Source organism: Theobroma cacao, chromosome 1, assembly GCF_000208745.1.
Source record: "Theobroma cacao cultivar B97-61/B2 chromosome 1, Criollo_cocoa_genome_V2, whole genome shotgun sequence".
NCBI lineage: Eukaryota > Viridiplantae > Streptophyta > Magnoliopsida > Malvales > Malvaceae > Theobroma > Theobroma cacao.
In genome coordinates this window covers 3,002,811-3,027,042 of record NC_030850.1, presented here as the reverse complement: position 1 = coordinate 3,027,042, position 24,232 = coordinate 3,002,811, and the positions used below count along the sequence as shown (strand labels likewise).

The 24,232-nt window shown below is 36.1% G+C and overlaps 4 protein-coding genes across 5 annotated transcripts; 2 read left to right on the top strand and 2 right to left on the bottom strand.

Moving 5' to 3' along the window:
- On the bottom strand, positions 1,302–4,766 carry LOC18611187 (probable beta-1,4-xylosyltransferase IRX14). The gene is made up of 3 exons (XM_018119529.1): positions 4,027–4,766; positions 3,366–3,908; positions 1,302–1,901 (listed from the first exon to the last, which is right to left on the bottom strand). The coding sequence occupies exons 1-3, from the start codon at positions 4,764–4,766 to the stop codon at positions 1,673–1,675; spliced, it is 1,512 nt and encodes a 503-aa protein (XP_017975018.1). The 3' UTR covers positions 1,302–1,672.
- LOC18611185 (probable WRKY transcription factor 15) lies at positions 12,948–14,940 on the top strand. Its single transcript, XM_007047303.2, has 3 exons — positions 12,948–13,921; positions 14,014–14,139; positions 14,417–14,940. Exons 1-3 carry the CDS (start codon positions 13,161–13,163, stop codon positions 14,574–14,576), a joined length of 1,047 nt encoding a protein of 348 aa, XP_007047365.2. The 5' UTR covers positions 12,948–13,160; the 3' UTR covers positions 14,577–14,940.
- Positions 17,398–19,698, top strand: LOC18611184 (tRNA-dihydrouridine(16/17) synthase [NAD(P)(+)]-like). Its single transcript, XM_007047301.2, has 3 exons — positions 17,398–18,014; positions 18,100–18,206; positions 18,576–19,698. The coding sequence occupies exons 1-3, from the start codon at positions 17,556–17,558 to the stop codon at positions 19,312–19,314; spliced, it is 1,305 nt and encodes a 434-aa protein (XP_007047363.2). The 5' UTR covers positions 17,398–17,555; the 3' UTR covers positions 19,315–19,698.
- LOC18611183 (probable 2-oxoglutarate-dependent dioxygenase At3g49630) lies at positions 19,846–24,013 on the bottom strand. Of its 2 annotated transcripts, none has more exons than XM_007047299.2 (12): positions 23,750–24,013; positions 23,216–23,331; positions 22,742–22,860; positions 22,574–22,637; positions 21,979–22,046; positions 21,468–21,526; positions 21,206–21,371; positions 21,077–21,096; positions 20,952–20,998; positions 20,414–20,494; positions 20,234–20,323; positions 19,846–20,127 (listed from the first exon to the last, which is right to left on the bottom strand). In XM_007047299.2, the coding sequence occupies exons 1-12, from the start codon at positions 23,781–23,783 to the stop codon at positions 19,999–20,001; spliced, it is 993 nt and encodes a 330-aa protein (XP_007047361.2). In that variant the 5' UTR covers positions 23,784–24,013; the 3' UTR covers positions 19,846–19,998. The 2 variants fall into 2 exon arrangements, with proteins under 2 accessions (XP_007047361.2, XP_017975042.1); XM_018119553.1 differs by lacking the exon at positions 23,750–24,013 and adding an exon at positions 23,651–23,693.

The following is a 24,232-nucleotide window of genomic DNA, read 5'->3' as shown; positions in this document are numbered from 1 at the left end:
CGCGCAATTCTAACAGACAAAAGTTGCAAGTTGCAAAACCCATAAACTCCATGATCTGCTCTAATATGCATAGTCGTCAGAATGCAACTGATCACGCTTTTCAAAAAAAAAAAAGTGTGCAATTGATCACACTCCATATCGGTAACATGCTTTAATGTGTTCCTTTCTGAGCTCATGAAATTCAGTGCTGCAGCAATTGAAAATCCCAAATTGGTTGGAATTGTTCAAATTAAATGTATTTCTCTGATTCACTCTCAATCTTTTTGGTGCAATAGGAGCATCCCATAATCTTTCGAGGATGTTGAGGCTTTCGTCATGTTCATTGAAAAGCTGATATGGCAGCCGATCACCAATGCGTTAGCAAGTTATGGGCCTGGAGGCTTATCCTCGAAAAAGAAAGCTATGGGCTCCTAGTTAATATAAACTCAATGCGACTAATTGCAAAGCGGTCATTTGCCCTTCGGATCAGTAATTAGTGGAATACATATATATATATACACACGCATGAGGCTGTTGTAAATACCATGTCGCCCTTCATTGCTAGTTCTAGAATTGCTTGCATAGGTTAGAATTCTGCATTAATTTTTCAAGGCTGTCAATTATTGCAGGTTTGCAAATACATGGGCGGTGACCTCTTACAATTGATACGCTGAACATAATCAACTTGATTCTCGCAAAAGTAAAGAATCTACTTAATAATATCTCCCTTCCCAATCTTTTCAGGCAGGAATTGATAAATTAGGGCATTTTTCATAATTTTTACGTTTGTTGTAGATTAATGGTTTGTAAGACAGGCGATGGGTCAATTTCATGCGAACATTTCAGCTGAAAGTCAGATCCAGATCTAAGCTAACGCTCAATATAATAATCAGCCAAGGGACCGCTGGAACCACTCGGCCTACCCTGTTTCATTAGCTATTACGTAGCATTTAAAACAAAAACCGAACCTTCCCTGCGACTTTCTTGGCAACATGTAATTTGTCTTTAGTTTGTTTACGTGGCAACCGCCAACCGCCAACCGCCAACCGCCAACCGCCAAGGTATTGCCTTGGAAAGTGCTGGGTCAACAAATGGTAATGGCTTACCTCAATCCATTTTCCAGCTGCTTCATTTCTATTCTATAGAGAAATTTGGGAAGAGAGATGAGGTTGCTGAAACCTTGGCATTTATTCACAACTTCAACTCTTAATATCAACTTCTCACGCATAAACAGATACCTTTTCTCTTTTGTTATCATTTCAGGTTTTCCAGAAACATTGTTTAGAAATGAATGAAAATTTTATTATTCTTGGTGTTGTATCTACCACAACCAACGACTGAACACAGCTCTATAATTCCTATTAAAAGATTATGTATAAATTTGTAAATCGAAAGCATGTCAAATACAAGCTTCTTGCAAGACAAGAGAGCAAGACTTGCTTGACATACCTCCTCAATGAGAGAATATCAATCACCCCAACAAACTATAGACGAGAAAAAAAGAAGCAAAAATAGTTGAAAACTGAGGAGGAACTCAAACAGAAACGCATGTATAAACTGGCCTGCTGTGAGAGGTGCCTATCCATATGTACCCAACACCCGCTAAGACCATCTGCATTCCTCCCTTGTCAATCAAATTTCTGGGTGCAGCAGTTTCAAGTCCTTAAGGCATAGATTGCCAGCTATGAGATTTCTAGTTTTGTTCGGACTGCCTTGTGGAAACCTGTGTATCTGTTCTTGTTTCATGCTTTCTTTTACTTCGACGTTTTGATCTGGATGTTCGTGTCTTTGTACTATGCTTCACTATGGGCTCTTGGATGCCCATCACTGGTTTTTCATTAGCAGGGAGTTCAGGGGGAGCATCTGGCCATGGAGTGCGTTTTGATGGGACAGTGATCTCCAAAGGTGGGTCAATTATCCATCTGCATAATTTACAAGCCAATGATCAGATAGCATGGAGACGAGGCCAAGCTGGTGAAACTGATTTGAGGCATCAAAGTTCAAAACAAAATACACACAATCAATTGTAGCCCATGAAACATGTAGCATGCAAGTATAATTACAGGATAAATCAGCAAGCATGCATGATAAGTTCCACATTTATGTCCTTGGAACTTGCTCAATTAGGGCTAAAACGTTTTTAGTATTGGCACAAATATATCTCACTCCTAATATGCCATTAATTTACCTCCTGCAAGCTACAAGATATAAGGATCAAACATGCATGACAACTACTTAAATTAAATAGATATAAATCTATCTATAATCCTAATGAAGTCCTCATATACCTGGTAACTGGCCAATATCAGAAAAGCTCAAGTAGATATTCCCACCACCCTAAGTTGTACTTTAACTTTGCACTTATATCATAAATCCTTTTCCTAAGGTTTTTGTTTTACACAAACAGAAGTTTGGAAAATCTTCTTCAATGTTAAAAATTAAAGGTTTTTAATGTGAAATAATTTGTTAAAAGGTGAAAATCAATTTGGAAAGTTAGTAAAACTAAGAGTTTAGAGCATCCAAAAAAGGAGAGGAAACTATTTCAGGACATCCAAAACATAAAAGAAAGGCATTCACTTTGGGACAGATATACCACATATTCACTCCTCAATACATCTTAACTCAAACTACTAAATCAGCACTGTAGATTTTACGAATCTTCAAGTAAATCAACAATCATCCATTTGTAAACAAATCTAACAAATGCAGAGACTAATTATGGTGAAGCAAAATATCCAATATGCTGCTCACCAGCAATACCAATGTAAGATGCAGTTGTTCAAGAGAGAATATCGTGAGATATTCATTTCAACTTATAAATCCATAAAGCATATGAGTTTTGATATAAGCACAAAGTATATGAGCAAACTACTGATGGCCATGATTGATTCCTCACAAATTTATTCTCATGCCACATTACACCACTTGAATTCTAAAAAATAGATGAAAACACTTTTAAGTTTTGATAATAAAGCAGTAAATGATGAAAATTTCACTACAAAATTTGAAAGGGAGGGTGCTTAATATGGCATTTGTCAATGCCACTCACTAGATAAGGTTTCTTACAAGTTGACACATCAGAAGAGTGAAGAGACTCAAGACTCATTGATCAGTGAATGCAAAGCCAATCCATTAGTGATCTGGCATTTTAAATTTCTTACCCTGTGATCAGTTTGATATCAATTCTATTAACCAACCTTCTACAATTCATAATTCTCAAAACCTAAATCATATGGAAATGAACACCTATGCAATTTAGCACAGCTAAAAACTACCAGTTATTAATATTAATGATACTGAACATGTTGATGTTGATCATTGACCATCATTATAGCCATTAGGCAGCATAATGTTGAAATATAATGAGAACAGGATAAGATATTCACCTGGGAGGAAATTTGCTATCAGCACGAGCTTCCACTCGAAGCCACCAAAGCAAAACTTGACGTCCACAGCTTCCAAGTGGCTCCACCACGGAAGGGTCTTTAATTAAACCCAATGGATTCTCAATATCCCCATCTAGCATATCAACATCCTTAATCCATTCTGGCTTATCTCCACCATCTTTCCAAAGCAACCTAGAATTCAAAACAAAACCTGACCACTCCAACTTTCTAGGCAGCACAGTTGCTCGATCATCAATATAAACAGCACTTTTCCCTGCAAAGGGCAATGTATTAAAAGTATGCCATCCTCCCAACATATTAGACGCGTTACAAGCCGGACCTTGAACCGGCATTCTAGGATTCTCCTCTTCCTCCTTCTTCTTATCCGTCTTCTCATCTGTATTAACCAAATTAGCTAGTATTCCAACTGAAAGCGCCCCGAACCATTTGACATTTTGGATCTCATCAAAAAGTTCCATACTATGCATATTACTATCATCCGCAAACATAACAATTCCATCCAATTTCTTCTCTCTTATAATTCTGCCCCCAAAATAACACAAAAATTCAATCAGTTCTAAATTTCTAACAACCTAATTCCAAAACGCATAAATTTTCATCGTTTTCTATTATGAAAAAATAATTTTAAATAAAGGTTTACCTTAAAGCACGAAGGCGCATTTTGGACTCCAATTTATTTCGTTCGTCCCAGGAATTCAGCATCCGTTGATTGAATCCGACGTGGATAGTTTTCAAACCGGATTTCGCAATAAGCGATGCCGTTTCGTTGCTGACCCCGCCGGCTTCCACCACGATCCAAACCAGATCGTATGGAACCAGCATTAGCGAGTGCATCACACCGGTCAAATGCAGCGCTTGGAATGTCCGTACATATGTCGGCGTCACCACGATAACTGTCCTGGGATCCTTCACACCGAATTGTAGCCTCTGCTCTTTTTGAACTCTTTGTATGATCCGGTGAGCCTTCATGACCTCAATCGGGTTCGGGTGCGGCCATGGCCTGATCCGGATCCCGTGCCGCCCCACAACCACTCTCGAATTCGTCGCCGTCTTGTTGAGCAACAGTAAGTCGGGGTTGGTCACTGGGTTGGTGGACAGAACGGAGTGGACATCTAGGGTTTTGGCGAGTTCGGCGGTGGAGCGAAACGGCGACGTGTAGAAGTTGGTGGAGGAAGTGGAGAACAAAAAGAAAAAGACCAAGCGAGAAAAGCGGAATCCGAGGACTAAGCTGATTAAGCAACAGAGACCATGGAGGATAAGCCAGAAAATGGCTGCTGGCGACTTAATGGCGCTGTCGGAAGATGAATCTAACGGTCCTGATGATCTGAAGCTGTTGCTTCGACGGTTGATGTAGCTCTGCTGCAACGCAGAAAGCTTCATTTTTTTTTTTTGGCTCTCTGTTGAAGCTCCTGCTAGAGAGAGAGAAAGAAGAAAGAAGATATGGAAATATAAGAGGAATTTTTTTTTTTCTTTTTCTTTTTCGGTAGGTTGATTTGGTGGGGCGTTTAGAAGGCTAATGACTTGTTTAATGCGAAGGATTATGATTACTTTGGATTTACGGTTGAATTGATTCCGGGTTATTGTCAGTTTGCTGCTTTGATTGGGTGCTAATCTTCTTCTACTCTTTCTTGCTTCTACTTGGTTTTATTTTTGACACAGTGAAAGGGAGAAAGGAAAGAGAAAGGGGGAAGACTTGGGACGAGGACATTAGCCCATGATTTAGGGGCCCGGTGGCCAGCTTAATCCTTGAATTTAGACACAATTAAAAGCTGCATTTTCGTAAAATGGAGGGAATTTATTATGAGTTTGTTTCACAGCCTTTCATATATGGAAAGATTTAGCTTTTTCTCCTAAATTTTCTGAATCAATAATTACTATGATTAAATAACCATAACTTGAGAATTTTCATTGATTTTACTGCTGACATTTGTAAATTCAATAAAAATAATCTTAGAGGAATGTAAGTATTGGCATTTAATATACTACTAGTTGACGTCAAAAATTATGAATAATAATTTTAGCAACTCTTACCTTTCCTAACCTAGAGCCTAAACTTCATTAATTTACATGTAAACAAGTAATGATTATAATTTCATGAAAATATAAATGTCATATTCACACCTCCACGAATTATCACTCTTAATTTATGAGTATTTACCAAAAATACAGTAACCAGCATTAGCTTAAATATCTTACCACTTATTCTCTTGATTAGTTATTTATAATTATGGAATTCCACATCAAATATTCATTATTTTCGAAAATAGATTAAGATATTGGTTCTGTACATATAAGATTTTATACTTAAAATATTTTTTCAAAGATTAATCTCTGATAGATAACAAAAAATACTCCCTTCTTATCAATTAGACTAATAGGTGTGAGTAGAGATAATCATGCAATGCCAGATACAATAAGATAAAAAAATAATCTCTATGGAAAACAATTTTAGTAGTATTTAACCGTTAGGCACATAAAAAAAGATAATAATTTTTTACTATGGAATTATATATAGAAATGATGGTAGGGCAATATTTACTGCAACTTTGGCTATTATGTCCTAAGAAACCATTGGAGTTAAAACAGTCTTAAATTTTTGCGTAAGCAGCTAACGGTGATGTAGGATTAGGTCAATGGTCAGGTAACATACAGCCATATAGGTGGGCCGTCGATAGGAATAAAACAAGGAATCAAACGTGTGTATATAAACGTCCGAAACTCCAATAAAATTTTGACACGTCATTGGCCTTAAATCAAAATAAACTGAATTTATAAAACAATATTTTATCACAAATATTCGAATATTTAATTTATTAATTAATATATAATTATTTATTTACAAATAAATTTAAATATCTTTTTTTCAGTTAAAAAAAAAAAAACAATACCTTATCGCAATGAATTTAACTATGTTTTCATGTTACAGGGAAGTTAAGATTTAATCGTATACCAAATTTGGCATTGGGTTAACGTAGTTGACTGTAAATTATCAAGGTTACATCTTGATTTTCCTCTGCCAATAAAGACCAGCTCTATCAAATGATGCAATACTCTCTTTTCATTTTCCTTCCGTTTCCCCCCGGTTTCTTCTCTACCAAACAAGAAAAAATGATTAAATTAGTATATTCCTTTTCATTTTCCTTTCTACTCAATTGTCATTTGTACTTTATTTCTTTTTCCCTTCTTCCAAACGCACAGGAAATAACAGGGGCACCAACCTGAAAAGAAAAGCATTCCATTATTTGTTTTTTGAAGGATTTGGAAGGTGGGCATCACATTTCTGCTGATTCATCACCATAAAGTATTGCCAATAACCGAAATTATTTGAATCACTATTCCTCAATGAAACTTTAAAGCTGCACATGTTCCAAACTCGTAAGTATAAAATTATTTTGATTGCTTACATTTTTCAATCTAATAATTCGTTGGCAACACTCGAACAATCATGATGCCGTTAAAGCAATCTTATTATCTTTGTTTATGAATAAATATGCATCTTTAAGCATCAAGTCAGCCATTAAGTAGTCTTTTTTTTTTCAAAGAAGTAAGATTGTTTGATTAATTTGTCATTCGAAATATGATTGTTCATGAAATGGGCAAAAAGACAATGTGGAAATTAACAAGAAGGGTAGAGTACGAAAGAGAGAACCAGTTTGGTGAGGTGGTTATGTTGATTAGCTTCATACCACCTGACTGATCGAAGTGGGGAGTTTCCTTTAGAGTGAGGCAAGCTATGGGTATATACCTTCTTATTTATTTATTTTCTCAACCCCAAGCGTCCCTTCCAAGGGTCAGAACTTACAAGAAAGCCTGGTTTCTGTCTTCATGCAGGAGATGGACACTTACCGCTAGCTAGAATAATTCATGTCACTTTCTGTTTATGTGTATTATATATGAACCATATGCCTCACAGTTTTCAAGCTAATGATTTGGTCATAAATTTACACCCGGAGATGTTATTGTCACAATCCATCTCGTGGAACGCAGATGAGATTCATTTATTGCATAGTTTAGCTGAATAAATAGAATACTAATCAATGTGGATTATTACCATTTCGATTAACCTGCAAACTCCTAAATCAAACATGAATTTTGGTGATTATCAACAGTAACATCCTTAACCCATTCCGAATCAAAACCATGGAGCAGAAACTGTCCCGGTCTTTCTTCTTTTTCTTCTCCGTTCAAATCAAAATGCTGGGAAATCAGTGGCTTAATTGGTTGATGATGATTGGAAGCCAGAAACGAAAAATATGCCAAAAATGTTAAGTTGTTTAAACTATAAATGTATGAGTTGAACGCCCTGACATTCTAGAAATGAGCACATCAAGTCATCAATATATGAGCAGACTTTAGGACAAAAGTAAGAATAAAACACGAGAAACATGAGGAGGGATCTACTGGGGGAAAGCTGCCTTGTGAGTTTGACATCTATAATTTCCTGACTCTACATCGGCTGCAGAAACTCTTTCCCTTTCAGTACAAGGGCTTCATTTCGTTGCACGCAATGACTTAAGTGTCACAATTTTGACTTGCAAAGTTTATAATATATATTCAGCATATTCCTGGCTAGCTGTTACCTATAAAAAGCATGACTTTGTTTGTAAAACTTATATACCAACTTCCAGCAATTAGATATAGGTGAGCTTGATTTTTAATTTATTTAAATCATATAGGAATATATTGGGAAACAATAGTTTGTTGGATGAAATCATAAGATTTTGATCTTTCCTTCAACACCAAGAATTATTAAGTGTCCTGGCGACCTTCTCATCATGCAATTTTCCACACCTTCGTTATGAATCATGCTTGGCAGTGTAGTTATAAAATATACAACATCTTCCACAAAATTTTCAAACTCTCCCCTGGCCGCTGATTGATGATGCAAAGATGGCGACCAACGACTAATTTGGCCTAGTTTAAAAACATTTAAAACTTAAACCAGTGAAGGTGATGACCTAATGATGACGACCTTGGAAACGAGATTGGTCAAGGATCCAGAACTGCTGATCTAGGAATTTTACGTCTCGGTCTACATATAGAACCAGTAGATTCTTACCTGGTCTACTCTAAAGGAGCTGGATGTTATGTACTAATACTAAATCTGGCTTAAGGGTGCTCATGTCTATGAACTTCAATGCCGGACTCCTAAGAAACATTTTGACAGAAAGAATAGCAGTTGATGTAATCACAATACGCTTTAAACATATTTATTTTCTTTTCTGAGTTGGACAAAAAAGTCACCGCCCGGGTAGGGCATTTTCACTTAACAAATTAGTAGGTTTTGGTAAGCGTGAAACCCGGAAAAGGTTTTTTGCAGCTTTGGGTCACCTTCCCCCCGACCTTTTTCAAAAATATCACATCAAGACCTTTTTGGGCTATTCATCGCATTAAGGCACTAGATTGTTTTCCAAAAGGACCGAAACTGGGATAATGGAATGGATAATATTGAAAGAGGGCCCAAAAACTAGCCCAATTTTTAGTTATACTTTTTCTGTTGAAATTTCAATTTTTAGTTATATTGACATACCAAACAGAAACCGACCACGCTGACGAGTCACAGCGATGGGTTTCTATCCTCAAGTAATAATCGCTTAAAATTTGGCTCAAATTGAAGGAAAAAAAAAGGGAAAGCTTAAACCCAAGAAGATCCACTTTATTCTTATTTAAACAAATAAACTCCTCACTTTTATACGTTTAGAAGAATTATTAAACTTTTATTTTGAATCAAACAACTTATAACTTTAATTGTAAAATAATTATCATTAAATTTAATATTGTTTAATATTTTTTATCTACGTAATATATGATATGATCATTTAATAAAATCAAAATTTAAAATCATCGATTGTCAGTAGTTAGTAGTTGAAATCACCTTAAAAATATTTTTTCTAACCTCTCTCATTCTCTTCTTTCCTTTAATCAAAGTAATTTTCAAAATCTTTCCCTTTTTGTCCCCAAATTTAAGAAAATTTAAAATTTTTAGTAGAGATTTTCAATAACTATTCCTATTAAAAAAAAAGAAGATAAAGAGAGAAATCAAAAAACTATTTTTATCTTTTTGTGATTTTAATGTCAACTTTTGATTGAATATTCTACTTCATGATAACGTCGACTAATTTAATCATATGTCATGTGAATAAAAGAAAAAAGTTGACATTTTCGTTTAATCAAAAGGCTTGTTTCAATCAAAATAAGATGTGAGGAACTTATATGAATAGAGGGGTCTACTATAAGAATTTTTATTAAGATTGATGCCAACTAATTTAATCATATGTCATGTGAACCATACTCATGCTGCACGCTTAACGTTCACTTCCCTTCCCCTTTATTATCTTCGGTAGGTACGACCCATTCCACTATACTTTAGTGGCTTAGTGCCCACACCGAGCGTTGTGTTCAGCCTAATTCTAATGGGCTTATTTCTTCCAAGTTGTTCACGATGCTTAATCTTCAAGTCAACATGGTTTTTCAGCCCAAGTGAGAGAAGAAAAAAGAACATACAAGAAAAATAAAAAGGGACAAAAGAGAAAAAGAAATCTCCCCTTTGCTTCAAATGTAGAAAGAATACAAGAAATATACTATCAGTATCGAACATATCAATATATCAGGGGGGAAGTTAGCTTTGCTTGAATTGAAAGTTATTGAATTGCTTGTTTTCTTACCAATCTAATTCTTTGCTCTTCAAAGTCCAAAGTGTCCAAACAAGCCTAGTATTTGGTTTTTTGTCATGTTTGACATTTTCATACACACACGTGAAGCTTTTAAATGTTGGGCGAGCCAAATGTAGTAGAAGATTATGCATATACATAGAGAGCAATCAAATATCTTCATGGCAACCCTAACAACCACGCTAAATCTTGCATGCTAGCTAGATCAGAGTAGATACCTACCTAACCATGCTAAATAAAAAACACTGTTCTTCTAGTTATTACTTAGTCTCTAGAATGTTCAACCACTTTTCCCTGGATTATAATATTTGGAATTGCTCCCCTGATCTTTGCTAAGCAAATGACTGTCCTCCCCTTGCTTAATTATTCAAATTTGTACACTAATATAGTTTAACAACTTGTCAGCAATGGTATCATATCACTCTCTTAGGTGCTTAGGGTTTTATCATATCACTTCGGACTAAGGAAATGGTTATCCTCCCTTACCTATCTTTTATGTTTGTACAATAATATACTATGACAACATGTCGGCAGTGGTATCTTTCTCTTATAAGTGATTAAGGTCTAATAATATGATGATGGATTTGATATTGATTCTGTAAATATGTAAGCATATTTAAATCATATTGCTAAAATGAATCAAAAATCACTTTCGTTTAACTGATATGGAAGCTAAAAAGAATAAAAAGAAATGGCATGTGTATGATGGTGGCAACGCCCAATGGGGGGGGGGGGGGTAGTGAATGCTGTTCAATTAGTACATTCACTGAAAAGAAACAAAAAACATGAAGACAGAAACTGGCGGAAGAAGGTTGCCCATAATGAACAGACTTTCGGTGAGAAGTCAACATTTAGGCAGCCCACCCTCGCACGCCTTCTCTTCTTCCCTGCTACACCTCAATTTCGTTTCTGATGCCTTTCCGTCTTTGACTTTCGCTTTGACTTTCGCACTCTGGTGCGTACGTAGTCAGGTTCCTGGAAATTGCACCCTTCCCTGTTTTTCTTCCACATCCCAACACGTGCCTTTGCAAAACGTGAAAAATGATCTTCAACCAAATAAAAAAATCAAATCAAAAGAAAAAAAAAACACTACTAAAACTAAGTTGCAATGAGGATTTTCTACAAGAATATTAATGGAGGATAACTTCGGGTGAAAATAATTTAGTAGTATTGATTTTTCAAGGGGAAGCTTTGAATACTTGGCCAAGGAAAGAGGACCCCATTCTTGGCTGCAATCTCGTGACTGAAATTTGGACCTTTCGTCTCATTGTTTCCTTATTTAAGAATGGGTTTGTAAGAATGGGCGCGATTGGTGCACCAGCTGGGTTCTGAGTGTGAACTGTGAAGAGAGACCAGAGACGTCACATCTCTGTGTGCATGTGAAATACTATTATATGTCAAGCTGATCCCTTCACACATGCTTTGTATACTTAGACTAGATCCATTGAATGTTGAAATATAAGCACTGATCAGGGTTGAGATTTTGTATAAAGTTGGAGGGATATCGACATCTACGGGGTAATATATACTGCATGCAATGAGCCCCTTTTTTGTTATTGTTATCCAATAATTAGAGTTATTTTCTATTTAAGAAAATATTCATCATCCTTCCCATAATACTTTAATTCTTATTTCATACATTAATATAATCACCGAAAGTTTTACTAAACAAATTAGTTGACGCAGGTGTTCATAATATATATGATATTTAACTATAAATTTTAATGGGTTTTAACTTCTGCTAACCAATTTTAATGTTATTTTGTGTTGTAAGTTGTACTAACCCCTTCTGGGGAATTGTGCATAAGGGCATAAGGATTATTTATAGCATACTGTTATTATTCTTTTGTTAAAAAGTGCTTGATTGGTTTTGGAATATCACATGATTTGATGTATTTTGGTTTTTGCCTGTGGGAGAAGAAAAATGAAGGTGGTAGTGCTTACGGTGGCAATGAAGAAAAGGCGAACTAAGAATTCCATTCTTAGGGCTTAGATTTAGGGTTGGGGTAGGTTTTAGTTAACTAATTTTCCATTTGGTGGTGTATTTTCTTTCAACAGCTCTCTTTTTCCCTAAGTAATTTGTCCAAAGTTTAGGAAGTTTGGACATTTGGGAATATATTTCTAGAAAAATGACTCAAAAAACATGCTGTGAAAAGACATATGGTCCAATATATAAGGGAAATTAAAAACAAGTGTCCATGTGGTGGACAAAGAATCATTCAACAGCTTTGGATTAGTGATTTGAAAGTCCAAGTTCCATGTAGATGGAGTTAAAGAGGAAAATTTAAATTGGAATCTTTTTATCCTTGTTGAAAATGCCATTGGCTATATGAGGATCACAGAATAAATCTTTGCAAGACTTGGTAATGACCCAAGATGAACAAATCCATTATTTCTGAACAATTTTCACTAAATTCTTGGTCTTAGGCAAATTCAAAGCTATGAAGTTTTGTGGGATTTTAATGGTAACCTTCATTACAACTGAAAAAAAAAAAGGTTAGGAAATTGCCCCAAAATCTTTAAGTCAACTTTATCATGCTGGCACCAACTGTCTTGTAACTCTGCTATAATAAATTATTAGTAAAAGCCCTTATTATTATGGATCAGACGGCCTAGGACAAAGTTTTGACTCGATCTTCCCCTCCCCTGTGTCCCCAACCTCCCTTTGAGCAATTTAACCTGTGTGGACCCCCACTGATCACACAAGACATTAAGTCAATGTCCCCGACATAAAATTTTACAATAATTAACTAAAAATCTAGACTAAACAGTAGAAAATTTGAGAAAAAGGGTACTAGTAGAAAAAGATTAGTAAACATTTTGGTCTTGAACAGTAAGCTATGCTTACTAGATCCTACTTGATGAAGAAAAAAAACCAAATTGATGTGGTTGGATCTTATTCGTACCTACATTTGACGGCAAATGTTAAGATGACAGGTCAGTGACCTAATTGACCAACAAGGTTCCATAGCCGATGGCATCATTTTGACCGAAGTCCAGCGTTCCCTTTATCAACGACCCTTCCCTGCTCGTTTTCTTTTCACGCTTTTTCTTCCTTGCTCTCTTTCTCTCTTTTCTTTCTTTGAATGGTTTTGTTGCAGACATGGCCGTGGAGCTCATGATGAGTTACAGGAACAGCAACAGCTTCACAACCAAAATGGAAGAAAACGCAGTCCAAGAAGCAGCTTCCGGGCTGGAAAGTGTTGAGAAACTCATCAGGTTGCTTTCCCAAACCCAGCAGCAACAGCAACAAAACATTACTAATCAGGAAAAATATCAATCTTCTTCGAGCTCAACAAGATCCTCCCTGGATTTCGATATGGACTGCAAAGCTGCAGCTGACGTTGCTGTTTCAAAGTTCAAGAAAGTTATCTCTCTTTTGGGTCGAACCAGAACTGGACATGCTCGCTTTCGGAGAGCCCCTGTAGCGCCCCCAGCTGCTACAAATACTACAACTATTTCACCTCCTGTTAGCCAAAACCAAGCAAATCAAGAGCTTGAAACTAAGGTTTATTATGCAACGCCGATCCAGCAGATTCCACCACCGGTTACTTATCATCCTCATCATCATCAGGATTTTTTAACGGTGAAAAGTGGGGTTTTAGAGAGGAAAGATTCATCAACAACCATCAATTTTTCATATTCTTCCGCTGGGAATTCGTTTATGTCATCTTTGACCGGAGATACTGATAGCAAGCAGCCATCTTCATCGTCTGCGTTTCAAATTACTAATCTTTCTCAGGTTTCCTCAGCTGGGAAGCCTCCTTTGTCTTCCTCTTCTTTTAAGAGGAAGTGTAGCTCGGAGAACTTGGGTTCTGGCAAGTGCAGTGGCTCTTCTGGTCGCTGCCATTGCTCTAAGAAAAGGTACATATCCGTCTATATCTATTTCTTTTACAAGTTACCCTTTTAAGTTCTTAATTACTTATGTTTGGTTTTCAATTTTTGGCCTTCGACAGAAAGCTGAGATCGAAAAGGGTTGTAAGAGTTCCAGCAATAAGCCTGAAGATGGCTGATATTCCACCTGATGATTACTCGTGGAGGAAGTACGGTCAAAAACCAATCAAGGGATCTCCACATCCAAGGTATATGATATTCCATGCCATCTTCTATATATTTGTATCTTTTTTGTCATAAATTAATCTTCGAATGTGAACAAGTTGATTGGTATAATTAATACTTTGGATTAGAAATTTTTTTGTTTTGCATAAATTTCACTCTTTTTTTCACTACAAATTTCATGTGAACTTGCCACTTTCACAAAAATTTTCCCATCATTTTCTGTTAAAAGAAAAAGATAGTTCAGTTCCCCCAAGTTATCTAACATGTTTTTATGTATGGTTCCGAATTATGATTGAACAGAGGTTACTATAAGTGCAGTAGCGTGAGAGGATGTCCAGCTCGCAAACATGTGGAAAGGGCTTTAGATGATCCATCGATGCTAATAGTTACCTATGAAGGCGAACATAACCATCCTCTCTCTCTTGCGGAAACCTCCAGTCTCATCCTGGAATCTTCTTAGACGAAGAATTAATATTTTCTTTTGGACAAAATCCCAGAATTTCATTGTCATTTCCAACATTTGACCATGGGTAGGATGAACAGTTTGTAGTAAAAAGTAGTACCATATCAATCTGCTCAAGTTATCTCGAAGGAGATTTGTAGTGGGTTGGTTCATTTCCCTGTAAAATATATGGGATTCCTCCCGAGCTTTCTTTAATCTTTTCTTTGTTCCTCTTTCTTGAACGCTGTTAATTAAAACCCATTGTCATTTGAAAGCAGAAAAAGAAAAAGAAAGGGAACATGGTGCATTTGGCATTTAGATTTAACAGTTATCCAAGAAAGAAAGTGCGGTCCAATATCAATCCATGCCATCTTTTGTTTTATTATTTGTTTGCTTTATCTTTTTCTTTGGGTCACTTGTTTCTGGATGCCTTGCCTACTGCTTACCCTTACATCGGTGAAGCAAATTTCTTAGATTTAAATAGTAATAAAGGCAAAAAAGAAAGTAAAAGAAAGGGACTCAGTCAAACAAATGGAAAGATGTGGACCAATGTGTCGTGTTGGGGACGGTTGACTATAAGAAAGAGGTTGGGTGTTGCCAGTTGGGACGGCTTAATTAACTACAGGTTGGTGTTGGGTATCGATGAAAAGAGAAGAGTCTGAGTTTCTAACATGCATTATTTATAGTGGGCTTGTTTGGATTGTGGGAAAAAGGTTGGCTACATTTAGAGAAAACTGAGACAAGGATGGTTGGTCTAGAAGAGCTTGAAGGTCACTCAAATGAGAAAGGGAATTGGGCAAAGTCAAAATGGGTGGGTGGAGAATTGATATGTTTCTGGCTTTATGGCTGGGGGCCCTACATTTTTTGTTCACGATTTTGTTCTTTGCTTGCTTTGCCTTTCCTCAACGTCAACCTTCTAAAGTGAGAATGGTCCCATTACTCCTTCATTATTACCAATATTTTATCATTGACAAGTCACATGTGGATACCACCATTTGAAAATATGCGTGACCACTTATTCAACCCTAACACCCCTCCCCTTACTTCACAAAGGGGAAACAAGACAAAACACCAGTGTGCCACTACTGCAATTGTTTGACTCTTTCAATTATTTGTACCAAATGATTAAATAGGTAAGATCCATCTTTTGTACCTGTTTGAGAAGAATCCTAAACATTTTCCTAGCAATTTCCTCTACCCCTAAACCTTACCTTCTATCCAATTCATTCGTAAATCTAATCAATATTTGTTTTTTACTTGAAAAATAGGAGATTTGGATCTTAATTCTTTAGACAAGATACATACATATATTATTAACTTAAACACTCGCATATTTAAATAAATAGATATTAAAAAAATTGGCATTTTTTTTTTATCATACTACCTCTTTCTGTAGCCAATGAAAACTTCAACTACAAGGAAATAAACCACTGTTTCTTTTTTTTTTTAAATCAATAGTAGCTGTAAATTAAGTGTAAATTCTTTGGATGGAATGTCTTCTTTTCTTCAAAGCCTATCTTGACCCACCTTCCTTTGTCAATTCATTCGGCTTTGTCTTTTTGCAATTTCCTTCTTAGTTTCTTTTATGGAAAGCGGTTTCCACACTTGCCATGTAGCTAGTTTGAAAACAATTGAAGAGATTGTGTGAACAGAATGGATTCGAATTGCATTGTTTCCTGTTCAAGAGATGTTGAAATGACAAAGGAAACATAAGCTACAAGCCTAAAAACACAGATTTTTCAATCTTCCATGTTTACATGCTTTCTTCTGTGCGCGCACAACTTGGGCTTTGGATAAGACGTGGGTATTAATTTATTTGCAGTTTACGACAACACGGAAACCATTTTCCGGCTTATGTTTGTCTTCATGCATGGTAAATGAACGGGGTCAGGAAAATTGTACAAGGACTGGAATTAATTTCCGCCTAATATTTCAAAATGTCTTGATATATCAGAATTTGAACGAAAGTGATATGAACATTTGTTGTGTCGGTGAGTAATAATGCAAAGGCTTAAATAATAATAAAGAAAACCTTTGAATTGCATACGTTGGTTTTATTGAGTGTTCCTATTTTAATTTGTTCTCAACAGAGTCTTTAATTTTTAAGTTTATTTAATTGAATTTTTATTTTGTAATGAAAATATGATGGATATTGTAAATGTTATTTATTATATAAGTGGAATATGATGTGTTTTGTTGATATAAAGAATGAGTTGTTGATGTAAGCATACCATGTCATTAATCTTTGTCGTGGTGTTTGATGTGGCATTTCATATTAAAAGAAATTTTACATCATTAATTATTGTTGTGTTTAATTAAAATGTCATGTCATAGTTCACGTATATATCAAGTGACAAGTGACAATTATTATTTAGAATAAAATTTGTTGCATTTTCATTACAAGAAAAGAGTTCAATTGGATAAAATAAAAGAATATGAACTCGTTTGGGTACAAATAAAAAAAAAAGGGATTAATGGATAAAAAATAGAAATAATGTTATATAAAGATATTTGTCTTTCCAAAATCTTCATGTTATCATATTTTATTATCAAGTTTAAGCAAGCACAAATTTTAGCTTTATTACAGATATTTTTATGAAAAGAAAGAAAAACTCCCTAAAATATTGGAAATTAAGTTTTATAATTTACGCTCAAAAAATAAAAAGAATTGTAATGGCACATTACTTAAAAAACAATTTATGAAATTTAAAGTCATTATCAAATCTAATTTAACAAAATCATGTTATTTTAACCAACCTCTCATTTTCCATTTTTACTGAAGGATTCATAGAGTTGGGCCGCTTTGATCTATTCTTTGACCCAAATAAATCCATAGATTGAACAGTTTCCAAGCTCAAAACCCAACCTTAAACCCCAAAACAGTAAGATCCAATCCCACAAATCCTTCAGCTTGAAGCGTTTAGCCTTTTGTGCTTCTGCAAACAATCCCTAGGCATTGGCGGCGATGGATTCCCTCTCCGTCTCCATCGCCCGCCCATGAAACACCCCAAACCCCACCTTTTTTCGTTCTTAAGTTTCTACCAAAAACCTCTCTTCTCCAACCCCATCTCCCTCATGGCCCAAACCCAAATCCGAACTATCCGCTCGGATCCACCTCAAAATGACAACAGCAACGACGACGATGCCCTCCTTTGCTCCAAACCACAACAGAACCAAGAGGAACAGTCTTCTTCTCAAGTTGATGACACGCCGTCGTCGATAGGGTCTCCGGGGAGGTACTTCAGCTGGGAATCACGAGTGGAGAGGGCATGGGCTCATTGGGCCAAGCTTGGCCGGCCCAAGTTAATCGTGGCCCCGATGGTTGACAACTCCGAGCTGCCGTTTCGGATGCTCTGTAGGAAATTCGGAGCAGAGGCTGCGTATACGCCCATGTTGCATTCACGTATTTTTACTGAGAATGAAAAGTACCGTAATGAAGAATTTACCACTTGCAAGGTACATTCTTTTTATTGATAATTGTTTTTTCTCATAAAAAGATTTCAGGGCTTTTTTCTCAACTTTGTTGAATTGATAATTGCAGGAGGACCGTCCATTATTTGTCCAATTTTGTGCTAATGATCCAGATGTTTTACTTGAAGCTGCAAGGAGAGTTGAACCTTATTGTGATTATGTCGACATTAATTTGGGGTAAACATTTTGTTTTGAGTTCATTTGAATGTTATTAACTTCTTAATGATAACGCAATCCGTTTGTTGTTACCTTTGCTACCTTGTTTTTTGCTTCAAAAGTATTTTTGGATATAGAAGCAAATAGTTTCTTTGAAAGATTATAAATTAGAATTTGAAGAACAAAATGCAGGATTTTTACTTCTACACCAAATACCCTTCTTTAAATTGATGCTTTGTTTTAGCTATATTGTCATTTTTAATTATCTATGATCTTAGCTTTTGCCATTTAAGGAAGTAAAAAAGCAAATTACAAGTGTTATTATGAAATAGAGCCTTAGTTGAAAGTGTTAGCTTGCTCTATAAATGGCCATGTGGTTTATATGTGTAGGTGTCCTCAGCGTATTGCTAGGCGAGGGTATTATGGAGCTTTCTTGATGGATAACCTTCCTCTTGTGAAATCTTTAGTGGAAAAACTGGCTTTGAATCTTAATGTGCCGGTTTCTTGCAAAATCAGAGTATTTCCTAATTTACAGGATACTATCAAGTATGCAAAGATGCTGGAGGGCGCTGGTTGTTCTCTTTTGGCTGTTCATGGCCGAACAAGAGATGAGAAAGATGGGAAGAGGTTTCGAGCTGATTGGAATGCCATTAAGGCTGTTAAAAATGCGCTTGGAATCCCTGTTCTTGCCAATGGGAACATTAGGCATATGGAGGATGTTCAGAACTGTCTGGAAGAGACAGGTGCTGATGGTGTGCTTTCGGCTGAGTCTCTTCTTGAGAATCCTGCTCTTTTTGCTGGATTTCGAACCGCTGACTGGGTGGGGGATAATGAAAAAGACAATATAGAGGGAAAACTAGACCAGGCAGAACTGCTTGTGGAGTATTTGAAGATCTGTGAAAGATACCCTGTCCCATGGCGGATGATCCGATCTCATGTGCACAAAATGCTGGGAGACTGGTTTCGGATTCAGCCACACGTTAGAGAGGATCTAAATTCACAGTCCAGGCTAACATTTGAATTTCTTTACAATCTGGTGGATCAGTTACGTGAGTTGGGTGTAAGAATTCCACTCTATCAAAAGGACACATCTGCAGCCGGAAGCTCAGCTGAGGATGTGGCTATTTGATTGGCCTGATCCAAGTTAAATTGAGTTGTAGGTGCATAGGTGCTTAGAATATGGGGAAAATCAGATTCAGCTGTCAGGTTTGCTGCTGCTCTACAATTTGATTTGTTATTCTTTCTTAATTCAACAAACAATTCACAGTTCTCAACCTAAAAAGGTCGAGTTAGAATTATAGCTACTGATGAGTGACACAGGAGGGCTTTCAAGTAAAAGAAGGAATGCCCTAACAATTTTTTGTACTAGATTATGAATTTACCCTTGTTGTATTATAATCTTCCCTTCAGTGGGATAAACCTTGTTTTGAAGGCATTGGTTTTTTGCTAGAGCACCAAGGACCTTTGTTTCCATTTGCTGTTGTACACGATAATTTTGTAGTTTGGCTGTTCTGATGGTCTCTTGCACTTTGCTCATATTATAATGAACATCTCGATACCACAAAATCTCTGTTTGAAATGATGACAAAACCACAATTTAATAGATGGCCGGAAATTCCCAAGACATCTATTTGTTGCAAACAATAGTTTCAGTTTTCTGTGGTTGAAAGGCATATTATTTATTTCCTCAATCGACTCTGAACAGTTTGAAGAATCATTTTCATCTCAAACTTCATCAATGCAACTTGAAACAAATCTTAGTCAATGTACAGTGAGACTATGAAAAGTTTGGACCGAAAAACCAAACCTCCTACTACATTACAAAGTTTGTTTGAACTTTGCTAACTAAATGCTCTCCATAAACAGCTTTTTCAAACTTCCGAGTTCCGCCACTCCTCTGTACACAGACTTCCAAAGGCTCCACTGCTGCATCATAATTCGGCTGTTTTGCAGAAACAAGAATATTCAGTTAAGGACCATTTATGGTGAATCACTATTCAAGAAAGCCAACAAAAATAAAAAGGAGCCAATTTGAGTAAATGTTCAACCTCATAAAAAAAGGCAATGCAGACTCGGTATGTCAGGGAACTGTTGATGACTTGATGTAGAGTTGACTCGTATAAACCATTGGACAGTATCTGCACCACCTCCAAACTTGTAAGGATGACATAATAGATACCACAGAAATATTAACATTTGAATCCACTTTTGGCATGGAGTCAATGTACCTTCAACATATCTCCGATGTTACAGACAAACGTTCCGGGAATTGGAGGAGCCGAGATCCACTCACCAGATAGGTTTCTCACCTACACAACCTTTCTAGTTTAACTATTGTGGAAAAATAAAGCAGTCAGGATATCAAACAGCAGTACATACAAAGACAGAATTAGGCAAAAACCAGAAGCCTGTTAACAATGTGAAACCATCCAATATATACTGTTAGGTCTGGAGAAAGAAGCGGAAAACCACCACTACAAGCAACTGGTCTCTGATTTGGTTAACAAAGCAACAATGGAGAAAAATCAAGCAAGCGATGTTTCCATCAAGTAGCAACTTTTTTCTCTCTATACAAGATAAAATTAGCAATAATAGCTGGAGAAATCTTCAGAATGACAAAAGAAGACATGTTTTGCTGGCTAAAAGAAGTGAAAAAAAAGGCTAAATAGGATATTCGATTAACTAGTTAATTCACTTCCAATCAAGAGAATTGGTGACAATAGGTTAGTTCTGTTATTTCGTTAAAACTGGGAACTAGAACCATACCTGAAGTGCAGTAATATCTTCATCTTGATTAACCAATGTTAATAAACCTGTTGCAAACATTAAAAACTGAGAATGGTTTTTTAAATCTTTTTCGTCATTTGTTATCTTAAATTTAAGAGTTTTACCATAGTCAGTGTGTGCTCCGCTGAATTGTTTGGCCAGAAGACATGGGCAGAAGCGAATGAGAGGTAGTAAGGACATATTTAAAGGCCAATAAAGGCAAGGCAAAACCACAATCATTTATATTCCATTACCATCCAATGTCATTCTCTGGCGAGCATTTTCCATTTGCTGTTGATACCCCTGGGTAACCAATAAGACGCATCACCCAAAACGCATCTCCACCTCTTTCACCTTCAAATTCATCCGGTAATCCACCCAATGCTAAAGCGATTCCTCGCATAATTTTTCTTGAAAGGTCTGAAAGCACCAAGAAACCAAAATTTGCCATGAATTTCCTACCAAGTAAACTTATGAAAGACAAAGAACACAAATACTGCAACAAGACAAGCATGCCTGTGCAGAGGCTGATGTAACTCTCCATCAGTTCTTTGAAGTTTGGAGGATTATGTGGCCTGTCAAATACATTGCAAGATGAAGGGACAGAGCAACCTCATTATTACCAAAACCATCTAGCATCCAGTCAGTAACTTAAACTTCAAAAAGGAAACATCAACTCCTAAACTAAACCTCCAAACTTTCAGACCAACTACTGGATGCGCAAAATTGTAAGTACCATTAATCCCAAGAACTTGGCAAATCAGTTATCATTGTGAGACAGATATATAACCTATTTGCAATTGCTTAGGGCTATTTATTAATTAATTCTGCATGACAGATTCATTAGGAGCAACTAGCCCTAGCAAATACTAGGTCCTATGAAAAAAATTTCACCTTTAAGATTGCTTAAGGTCCTTCAAAAGTTTTATCAATCTCAGTATCATTTGATGATAATTACTGCCAATACTGCATAAGAAAATTTTGGATAAAGGAAACAGTAGAGAAACCACTAGTTCGTTTCACGTACCATTGATTGCATCCTTCCATGGGTTTGCCAAGAGCTCCATACATCCCTTGTTTTAGTTCTTTATAGCACTGTCACCCAAAATAGCATACAAAGAAGTACTAGTATAAGAACTGTATGATACAGAAGCTGCATATGTGCGCTACTTATGAGAGAATAATTTCCTGACACTTCAGAAATAATATAACACACTTCAGAAAACCCTCTCTTTCAGGACTGCCCCTGAGATAGTTCATATAACACACTTCAGAAAAACCTCTGTTTCAGGACTGCCCCTGGGATAGTTCATGCAAAGAACTTATCGGAACTTTCTGAAGTATCTATTCTATAGTATGGTTTGATAACTCCAAAAATTTGTTATGAGATGATTTACTAATATTAGCTACATAGCACCAGCAGAGAACTTCTATGTCAAAGGTCCGTATACATTATTGTCATTCTTTAGATTAAACAAAACACACGAAAATTTTTCACTGCAATTTTTTGCAGCATCTGCCACCTCGCAATAAGGAAATAAAATCAATCACAATCCTAGCTATATAGACAGCAATGCAATGTAAATGACTGGTGGAACATAAAGTGGCTAAGCAACACCCACATCAATAGCTTCATGCATATCAGGCACGCCTTTGGTTATGTTTTCTCCTACTCTCTGGTATCCCCTGCATTAAAATATGAGCATAATGGGTCAACAACATTTATACACAGTAGTGACAAATCTTAAACCAATAATATTTACATATAGATGCTACTTCATTAAACAAACCTGTATCCAGCAGCTGCAGTCATCTTGATCTTGAGTTTTTCTTCATATGGGAGATCAAAGAATTTGTGTGTTATATTTCTAACCTCTTTCACCAAAGTCTCAGGGATACCATGGCCCTTCTGCCAGATCAGGAAGCATACAAATGGGGAAAAAAATCCGGTGCCTTGTTAGTGAAAGAAAAAAAAATAAAGGGAAAAATAAATTTGTAGTGTTTAGTTGACTGGGTATTGAGCAAAAAACAAGAAAGCAGGCTAAAGCCATCCACAGGTTTATTCTTCATTTAAATCTAATAAAATATGATTGACATACTTTGACAGAAGTCAGAAGGTTATGGTCAGAATTAGAGTTTGAACAGACTATCCCCAAGATATACAGAAAACTTTAATTGATATTAGTGAAAAACTAATGAAAACATTCCATTTGAGTTTGGAAGAAGAGATAAATTCAATCACAAGCCAGAAGTGAATGTTTTACCACATAGAAGAACCCAGCCTCTCTGCAAGCCTGATCCAATTGCTTAACAACTTCACATACACCAGGGTCTTGAGCCATTTTTGGATCATCCCACTTGGCCAACAGAGGAGCAATATCTATATCACAATTTTGTTTTTAAAAAAAAAAACCGATGAAAATATGAATCCAAAAATAATCACAATTCAACAGGCTTAAGATTTTCAAACTTATAAGTTTATGTGCAGCTGCAGTCTTTAAATTAATATATTACACAATAAATTACATTGTTTCATTTTCCTTATGCTTTTGCCATAAATTAATCAACCTTCTTTCTTTTGGTTGATACCCAGATTCCACATTCAAAATGCTGATTTGGATTTCAATCGACCATAGAACTTGAACTTAAAATATAACAAAGATAAAAGTAAACCAACTGTTTCTGGAGGTAAAACTTACCTTAATTGAACGACGAGCCAGCAAACGAATCCTATGATTTAATCAAAAATATAGATAACTTTTGGGGAAAAGAAAATCATGGGATATATAATTAATTACCAATAATTGGGATGGATTTGAAGTCGGTGGCCATGGATGGAGTTGATGATGTTCTGTTCTTCACTTCTTCTCTCTATCTTTGTCTGTCTGTCTCTCACAGTTTCACTCAGTTTCAAGGTACGACAAAAACCCAAAACTGACTTCACAAAGAGCGATGAATAATTTTGGCAAAGATTCGATGATATTATTGTGAATTAAAATTTTATTTTTATATCAATTTGGTACATAGAAAGACGAGGATGCTGATATCATTTTTCGGCTTTATCCACTTTGTTTTTGCTGCAATGGGTCCACTACGGACGTAACCGCTTAACTTTCACCATTTTTATCATTAATGTAACCCCTTTTCACCTGTTTGCGCAATCAATTTGGCTTGCACAGCTTTTATATTTTCCTTTTCTTTTATTTTTTTTCGCACCTTACTGTAAATCAACTTTGCACGATCAAAATTCAATGATCTAAATGCTAAAATCTAAAATAAAA

Coding starts and splice junctions, on each gene's coding strand:
- LOC18611183 (XM_007047299.2), bottom strand. CDS start 23,783: ATGGCCACCGACTTCAAATCCATCCCAATTATTG. Junction 22,861..23,215: donor AGGCTGGGTTCTTCTATGTG/GTAAAACATTCA, acceptor CTGATCTGGCAG/AAGGGCCATGGTATCCCTGA. Junction 20,999..21,076: donor CGGAGCACACACTGACTATG/GTAAAACTCTTA, acceptor TGTTTGCAACAG/GTTTATTAACATTGGTTAAT.
- LOC18611187 (XM_018119529.1), bottom strand. CDS start 4,766: ATGAAGCTTTCTGCGTTGCAGCAGAGCTACATCAACCGTCGAAGCAAC. Junction 3,909..4,026: donor ATGCGCCTTCGTGCTTTAAG/GTAAACCTTTAT, acceptor TTTTGGGGGCAG/AATTATAAGAGAGAAGAAAT. Junction 1,902..3,365: donor GATAGCAAATTTCCTCCCAG/GTGAATATCTTA, acceptor TAAATTATGCAG/ATGGATAATTGACCCACCTT.
- LOC18611185 (XM_007047303.2), top strand. CDS start 13,161: ATGGCCGTGGAGCTCATGATGAGTTACAGGAACAGCAACAGCTTCACA. Junction 13,922..14,013: donor TGCCATTGCTCTAAGAAAAG/GTACATATCCGT, acceptor GGCCTTCGACAG/AAAGCTGAGATCGAAAAGGG. Junction 14,140..14,416: donor AAGGGATCTCCACATCCAAG/GTATATGATATT, acceptor ATGATTGAACAG/AGGTTACTATAAGTGCAGTA.
- LOC18611184 (XM_007047301.2), top strand. CDS start 17,556: ATGAAACACCCCAAACCCCACCTTTTTTCGTTCTTAAGTTTCTACCAA. Junction 18,015..18,099: donor AAGAATTTACCACTTGCAAG/GTACATTCTTTT, acceptor TGATAATTGCAG/GAGGACCGTCCATTATTTGT. Junction 18,207..18,575: donor TATGTCGACATTAATTTGGG/GTAAACATTTTG, acceptor TTATATGTGTAG/GTGTCCTCAGCGTATTGCTA.